This window comes from Rutidosis leptorrhynchoides, chromosome 4 (genome assembly GCF_046630445.1).
Source record: "Rutidosis leptorrhynchoides isolate AG116_Rl617_1_P2 chromosome 4, CSIRO_AGI_Rlap_v1, whole genome shotgun sequence".
NCBI lineage: Eukaryota > Viridiplantae > Streptophyta > Magnoliopsida > Asterales > Asteraceae > Rutidosis > Rutidosis leptorrhynchoides.
The window spans coordinates 627,833,500-627,842,473 of NC_092336.1; the positions used below are offsets into that span (position 1 = coordinate 627,833,500).

Sequence of the window (8,974 nt, forward strand, 5' to 3'; positions counted from 1 at the left end):
ATTATTCGTGTAAATGTTCTATTGTCCACTGGTACATAAGATGTCTGTACTTGTGGGGATAATTGTGTCAGAGAGCGTGCTCCCTTCTTTCCTCTTTGGTAGCTATTGGCAAGAACACCCCAATTCGGTTTGGCACCACTATTTGTTTAAACAAATAGAATGTTGTGTTCCCTAGGCATTGACAAAGGATAACCCATGTCTGTACATGCTTTAAACTTCTGCATTCCCACGTGGTCTTGTAAGGTCACTTGTCAGCCGCCGACGCATGTCCTTTTCTGTTCAACTTTGTCTTCGACTTCTGTTGAATAGTACGATTGATGTAGACCACTCACGAAACCACTATGCTTGTAATGGAGCATAGCTATCGTGTGTTGTATGCTGCTTACCAGGTATGATGGTTCTTCTATGCTGAGTCACTTGATATTCTTGAATTGCTAGTACACATCCTGTGATGATTCGAAGAATACTATCTACCTTGTGCTGGTAGACTAGGCAGCATACTAGACACTTGACACGGCAATATTTGCTGTCTATCCATAAATAAACTTGTGCTGGTTGCATATTACATTTTAGTGTAAATAAATTCTATTTTGTCATAATTAAATCATTAATTACTTTGGGGACTCAACATGAAGATTTCGTGATTTACTGTGATGCTTCACGACAGGGTTTTGGTTGCGTGTTGATACAATGGAAGAAAGTGATTGCCTATGGATCACGACTGCTAAAGATACATGAACAGAATTACATGACACATGATTTGGAACTTGGTGATGTGGTCTTTGCATTGAAGATGTGGAGACACTACTTGTATGGTACTAAGTTTACAGCTTTCACCGATCACAAGAGCTTACAACATATCTTCGATCAGAAATAGCTTAACATGAGACAGAGATGTTGGGTAGAACTACTGAACGACTACGATTTTGATATTCCCTATCATCCTAGAAAGGCTAATGTTGTTGCAAATGCTTTGAGTAGGAAAGAGAAGGTTAAACCTCTCCGAGTTAGAGCGTTGAATATGACTGTCCGAACGAACCTTACTTCTCAGATGCGCGATGCACAACTTGAAGTATTGAAAGAAGGGAACATTATTACTGAGTCACTTAAAGGATTGGATAAGAAATTTACCATCCGAGAAGCTGGAACCCGATATTTCATAAACAGAATCTGGGTACCGAAATTTGGCGGATTAAGGGAACTGGTGCTAGATGAGGCACACAAGACAATATATTCTATTCACCCTGGATTCTAAAAGATGTATCAAGATCTTAAGGCACTATACTGGTGGCATAATATGAAATCCGATATTGCTACCTATGTTGGTAAGTGCTCGACATGTGCTAAGGTCAAGGCAAAACATCAAAAACCGTCAGGACTGCTGACACAGCCAAAGACTCCCCAGTGGAAATGGGAATGTATTGCTATGGACTTCATTACTAAGTTACCCAAGACTGTGGGAGGTTACGATACTATTTGGGTTATTGTTGATCGTCTCACAAAATCAACTCATTTTCTACCGATTAGGGAAACAGATAAGATGGAGAAGTTGGCATAGATTTACATAAAAGAAGTGGTTTCCTGACATGGAGTGCCGATATCCATTATTTTCTACAGAGACAGCATATTTACATCTATATTTTGGAAAACATTGCAGAATGTAATGGGAACCCGTTTAGACATGAGTACAGTGTATCACCCACAAACTGATGGCCAAAGCGAAAGAACCATCAAAACATTAGAAGACATGCTGAGGGCATGTGTTATTGATTTCGAAAATTGATGGGATAAATATCTACCACTAGCAGAATTCTTGTACAACAACAGTTACCACACGAGTATAAAGGCCGCACCTTTTGAAGCACTTTATGGCAGAAAGTGTAGATCTCCCATATGTTGGACTGAACTAGGGGATAGTCAACTGACAGGTCCTGAGATCATACATGAAACAACTGAGAAGATCGTACAGATACAAGAGAGACTGAAAACGGCTCGAAGTCGTTAAAAGAGTTATGCCGACGTTAGAAGGCGAGATTTGGAATTTCAGAATGGAGACAATGTAATGACTCGTCCTAATCCATCTGGACGAATACATTACATTTGGTTACATCGCGAGGTACTTGACCTCTATATGATACATTTTACAAACATTGCATTTGTTTTTTTTAAAAAGACAAACTTTCATTTACATCGACAGTTGACGGCATGCATACCATTTCATAATATATCCAACTATAATTGACTTAGTAATAATCTTGATGAACTCGATGACTCGAATGCAACATCTTTTGAAATATGTCATGAATGACTCCAAGTAATATCTCTAATATGAGCAAATGCACAGCGAAAGATTTCTTTCATTCCTGAGAATAAACATGCTTTCAAGTGTCAAACAAAAGGATGGTGAGTTCATTAGTTTATCATAATTGATCATTTTCATTATTTTAATAGAACACAAGAATTTCATTTCCATTTCTCATAAATATACGTCCCATGCATAGAGACAAAAATCATTCATATGGATTGAACACCTGGTAACCGACATTAACAAGATGCATATAAGAATATCCCCTATCATTCCGGAAAATCCTTCGGACATGATAAAAACGAATTCGAAGTACTAAAGAATCCGGTACTTTGGATGGGTTTGTTAGGCCCAATAGATCTATCTTTAGGATTCGCGTTAATTAGGCGTACACTAATTCTCAAAATTAGTGATGTTCCCTAATTCTTAGGTTACCAAGCAAAAAGGGCATATTCGGCTTCAATCATTCAACCATATAATGTAGTTTCGATTACTTGCGTCTATTTCGTAAAATATTTATAAAAATAGCGCATGTATTCTCAATCCCAAAAATATATATTGCAAAAGCATTTAAAAAGGGAGCAAATGAAACTCAATATGTTGTATTTTGTAGTAAAAATACATATGACGAAACTGAACAATGCAGGATTGGCCTTGGATTCACGAACCTATACCAGTTATATATATTAAAACACATAATAACAAATAACAAGTTTATATTAATATTATTAATATACTTCTTATATTCATAATTTATATGTTATTTTGGTAAATAAATTAATAATTAATATTTACATATAATTTAACTTAAAAATATATTTATATATTATTTGTAACATAATTATAATAACATTTTATTATAACAAAATAGTACCTAATATTATTATAGATGTAAAAATATATTTTTATATAAATGTCTTTTAGTTTGTAAAAATTATAATAATTATGATAATAATGTTAATAATAGTACCAATACTTATTTTAATGACAATAATAATAATAATAATAATAATAATAATAATAATAATAATAATAATAATAATAATAATAATAATAATAATAATAATAATAATGATAATAGTAGTACTACCTCAAAGGAGTAGTTCTTAAAAAAAATGCTCAAGTCCGGGTTTGAACCCGCGACGTCCCGCTAACCCGATAACACTCTTAACCATTGATCCTTTCTATTTTTCTGAATAAATCAAACCTTAACTACATTTAACCCGAATGTAATTTTCTTCACTTTCATTTTCTAATCCTAATCTTTCGTCAATTTTCATCTTAACATCGTCATACTTGTATATTTCGGACCCGTCATCATCTTCACAACATTATGTATCATCTCACGTAACCACATCATCATAATCATCACTAATCCTATCCTAATCATCATTATAAATTTATCAACTTATTCTTTAGTAAACGTATCTATCTTCAATTACACTCCTCGGGCCAGAATTAAAATACAAACCCAAATAGAGTTACAATCCAAATAACTAATAATGGCCCAAGAACAAATCGTGTAGTGGTTGAGGTTTCGGTTAGCCGTCCTAAACAAAAGAAATATTCAGAATCAATATTTTTCTATTGTGGCTTTGGTAGGGAAACAAGGTGGGGTTTGGTTAGTATTAAAAGAATAAATTCATGATATCATGTGAATTAAATAACTCAAATGAGTTGTCCAATGCTTCGATTGTCGGCCATGAACTCCTATCCTATTCCACTACTTTTATAATGTGCTGTAAAGATCGATCCTATATATTCATGATAACTATTCTAAATTGTGTACACATACTACACATTTTCTATTCCTTTTCTTGGCTGAACAGAAGTAGCAGAAACAAACAGTAGCTGGTAACTTTGTGATGTGGAGATTGATGGTTTATGATGAAAAGAAGAGCAACACAAATTATGGTTCACGATGGTGGTGGTTAAGATTGCAAAAACCGAATTTTAATAGTTATGGGTTTACGAAGGTGGTGAGATGGTTCGTTGAAGATGAAGGGTGGTTCGTTTGATAAGATGGTTATGGTGGGTTGTCGTCCTATGAAAAGGAGATGGTATCCAATAGAATAGTTGTAACAACAAACTAATTATCATCTGGGAGTAGCCATAGTCTTCGAACAGCAAGGAACAATGATGGTTTGTTGAGTAGATTTCGATAAACACATGTGGGTGTTGCAGGTTTGACGATGGTGATTGAGCTGTGAATCAGGAAATGAGAAGGTATTGGTTGTGATATTCCTAAGTTTAAAATATGGTGATGATGGTTATGGAACTATCAAAGTAGAATCAGAAATAAGTAATGGTAGAAATAATTTACTGGTAGTATAGGAGTGGAGATTATCGGTTGTATCGAATAGCAACACTAAACTGATCAATAGCAAGTGGTCGAGTTGGTTGTTTGAACCGATAGCAGCAGTCCAAGAATGGTGGTGATTGTTAGTTGTGATCAAGGGTCTGTGAACCAGAGAATAAAACGAGAAAAGAAAACGAAACAATAAGAAGTAAACGAGTGGTTGGTTGTTTGATCGAAACTGTAATGACAAGTTGTAGGGTTAGTGGTAATGTTTAATGGTTGTATATGGTGATCGAGGATGGTGAAAGGTGGTTGAGGATGGCGACGATTGTAGGTGGTGAAGTTGTGGTGATTATGGTGTTTGTGTTGATCATGAAACAAGAGGTGGCGAGTTCATGGTGAAGAGGATAGTGGTACAGTGGTGGTGGATGCAGGTGGCGGTTGGCGATGGTCGGGTGACGATTGAAGATGGCACGAGAAAGAAGAGTTAAATGTTTGTTATAATGTAATACATGTATATATAAGATTTTATATATTACTATAATTTAATTTAATAATTAATAATAATAATAATAATAATAATAATAATAACAATAATAATAATAATAATAATAATAATAATAATAATAATAATAATAATATAATAATAATAATAATATAATAATACCAATACAGTAATAGCCTCAAATTTCAATTTGAGTACAGTACATTTCCATTTTCATTTCACGGATCTATTTAGAACAGAACTATATATAATATAATATTAAATATATTAATCAAAGAAGAAAGAATTAGAAACGTGTAAATTACTTAGCCGCCTTCTATCACGGACTAAATTTCGTGCTCCGTTGTTAATTTAGTGGTTGATAAAAGCTCTCAGAAAAATCCCATATTTTTAAATTAACTATATTTATTTATTTTGGTCATTATGGTATAAAATTTGATCATCAATTTATTAAATAAAAATTACATCAATTATTCACTCCCAACCCCAAGTAAAATATAAAAAGTTTCAAAATTCAACAAATAGTTTCTAAATATATTTTTAATAAGTCTATAATTTGTAAAACTCATTTTCGAATCACCGTTTATTTTAAAATCATATAAGTTTGAATTTAACTTACTTAATATCAATCAGGTCATCAAATGAGTATTATAATCATTTAATATTTATTTTTAATAAACTTTATATATATATATATATATATATATATATATATATATATATATATATATATATATATATATATATATATATAGATATATTTTAAATAATAATTATTATAATATCCTATTTTTTTATTTTATTTTACATAATTAAATTTTAATAGTAATAACATATAATATTTCAAATTATATTTTCAATTACCATTTATTTATATATATACACCCATATCTATTTACAATTAATTGTTCATGAATCGTCGAAACTGGTCGAAGATAATTGAATACATGAACATAGTTCCAAAATTTTCGAGACTCAACATTATAGACTTTGCTTATTGTGTCGAAAACATATAAAGATCAAGTTTAAATTTGGTCAGAAATTTCCGGGTCGTCACAGACAAAGTCATGCTCAAGGTATCACTCTGGAAGGGTGTGGTGTGTTTTGGTAAACGAGGTAAGCTAAGTCCAAGATATATTGGACCATTAAAGATAACCGAACTAATTGGGCCGGTAACGTACAGACTGAAACTACCGGAAGAACTCAGCGAAATTCATGACACTTTCCACGTTTCTAACTTGAATAAATGCTTATCGGACGAAAGTTTAGTGATTCCTTTAGAAGAAATACAAGTTGATCCCAAGCTTCATTTTGTTGAAGCAAAGCAGAATCCCGATAGTTAAAGTTCGATGGAACGCCCGTAGAGGACTAGAATTTACGTGGGAGCGTGAAGATCAGATGAGACTAAAGTATCCGCAACTGTTTCCTGAGGAGACGACTTCGGAGGACGTATACTAAAATTTCGAGACAAAATTTTCAATAACAGGTGGGTAATGTAACAATCCTACTTTTCCCGTTACTATCGTTACTTGTCTGTTAATTATTTAACGGTGATTACATAGAACGTTATGTGTTTAACTGATTTAAATGCATACTTAATCCTAGTAGATTACTTGAATTTATATGTTTATATTAATTGATAAACTTGTTCCGGGTAACGAAATACTTAGAAAACAACACGGTTACGATAACCGCATAGAAAGCCTTTCAGATTACGGAACGCAGAAACTCGAATAAATAATTATTTTTAATAATTATTAACTTTATGAAAAACTTATTTAATTTATTAAGTAATTAATAAATTAAACTTGGTAGATTGGGTTTCAACGACCGGTTAACCTTTCGGGGACCCGGTACGGTTAACGGCACTCGAAACGGACCACGTGCGTACAAGCTTTTAGAAAAAATGAGCCCAGGATCCCTCCTAGTGGGCCATTCATCCGAACCCCCTTCCCATCACCTTATTGGATTTGTTTTGGACTTGTTGGCCCTTTTGTCTAACTAATTACTAGTGTTTTGGCCCTAGCTATATAAGGTAATTATATCACTGCACTCCATAATTCCCCAACCCTATTTTTGATCGACCAATTCTCTCTCCCTAGTCTCTTTTCACTTCAATCATCACCACCACAAGAACCATCATCAAAAGTCAAAATTAGCAAAAGTCTTGTGCTTCAAACTTATTCCTTGCTTCGTCCTCTACACGTATCTACTTGCAATTTGTTATTTGAAGGTATAAAATCACTAACACTAATCTTTTTAGACCTTATTTTTATCAATTATATAGTGTACAAGGGTCTAGTGCTCAATTGATTGTGATTGCATACGTTATTACTCGTTATTTTGCGCGATTGATGTGTTTTGATTGAACTACGAATTGATTTGCTATGAATCTGATGAGATGAGTTTATTTACTATTAATGTAATGTATCTAGATGGATATATCTCGAAAAATTAATAAATTTAGACTTTGGAGTTGCATGATTTCGTTACCGGATGTGCTAGTTATGATTGATTGAAGTTTTTGCTAGGGTTTTGCATGTAATATGAATTTTTTGGTGTTTATGGTTTAAGAATGAGTGATTTATTTTCTAATAATTGTATTCCTTGTTAAAAATCACTCAAGTTAGACTTAAGAATCATGCTAAAAGGTTATGTATAGCTCTCGGTATGATTAAACGAAAAATGGTGACTTGTATTGCTCGAAAACTGGTTTCATATGCACTCTAAATGACCCCACATGAACTAGAAATTATTTGAGACTTTGATCTTCTAGAATATTGTCATTCAGATGTTCATAAATATATTTCATTTGTATGATAGCTTCTGAAACCATTGTTTGATATGCGTTATATGTGTCACCAAATGACATGTCTAGATGTTGTTCAAAACCGAAGGTCTGTAGATTTATGCAAAACTGTACAAAATGGCTACATGAAAGTCTTTGATTATTTTATCACTAGAAATTTATAGTGTCTAGAGTCATCTAAATTTGGCCGTTTGTCGGTTTCATTTTTCTATATTAAATGAGAATTTTTCTAAAACTGTTGCGCGTGCTAAAACTGTTTTGGTAAATCTTATCTGAACCTTATCTGAAACACGACTTGTAGACATCGTATGAGGGAATGGCTAGGATTTTTAGAAAATTTTATGAGTCAGTTATGATCTGGAGTTTTCCATGTTACCATGAATTATTTGTTGTGATTTATGTTCGTTGTTTGCAAGGTGTGCATGAATTTTATGCTATACGAAAAACTGTGAACGTGTACTTGACAATCTGTAAGCTAAAATATGTTAGTTGACTTAGGATTGACATGTTGACTAAGATTTCATGACCTACTGATATGGTTGACTTTATTTGACCACTTTGACCAAGTTTGACTTTTGGTTTGACTTTGGTTGACTTTTGTTGACTTGCATGAACTAGTTGACTTTTGCTTACATGTTGAGTCAGTCTGAGCACTAGGACTACGCGTACACTATGGGTTGACATAGTGTGACTTATATATTTACTTAAGGTAATATAATTGATTAGGTTGCGTCAAGGTTGGAGAATTCAGATCTCGGGAAGATCTCGTTTGGACTTTTTTAGGAGATCTCGGCATCTCGGAATAATCTCGGGGAGATCTCGGACATTGACTTACGTTGACTTTATAGTTTTTTTAATAAAAATATGCATAAAAACATAAATATATGTATAATTATATACATTTTTACGAGATTTTACAAAAATATCCGAGAAATGAGTGAGAATATCTTAGAAATTACGAATTTTACAAGAAAATCTTACAAATTAGCAAGAAAATCCGAGAAATCGTGACTTTGACCCCGGTTGACCCCGTTGACCGAGAAATCTCGGGAGATG

The 8,974-nt window shown here is 33.1% G+C and overlaps 1 protein-coding gene across 1 annotated transcript; it reads left to right on the plus strand.

The window, feature by feature from the left end:
- The first annotated feature begins 883 nt into the window (after positions 1 to 883).
- On the plus strand, positions 884 to 5,070 carry LOC139843108 (uncharacterized). Its single transcript, XM_071833183.1, has 2 exons — positions 884 to 1,204; positions 4,987 to 5,070. The coding sequence occupies exons 1-2, from the start codon at positions 884 to 886 to the stop codon at positions 5,068 to 5,070; spliced, it is 405 nt and encodes a 134-aa protein (XP_071689284.1).
- Positions 5,071 to 8,974: the final 3,904 nt, after the last annotated feature.

What these genes read in the sequence shown, in the direction of transcription:
- LOC139843108 (XM_071833183.1), top strand. Translation starts at nt 884, where the DNA reads ATGAGACAGAGATGTTGGGTAGAACTACTGAACGACTACGATTTTGAT. An exon ending in TTGGCGGATTAAGGGAACTG is followed by an intron (nt 1,205 to 4,986) that starts GTGCTAGATGAG and finishes TCATGAAACAAG; the next exon opens with AGGTGGCGAGTTCATGGTGA.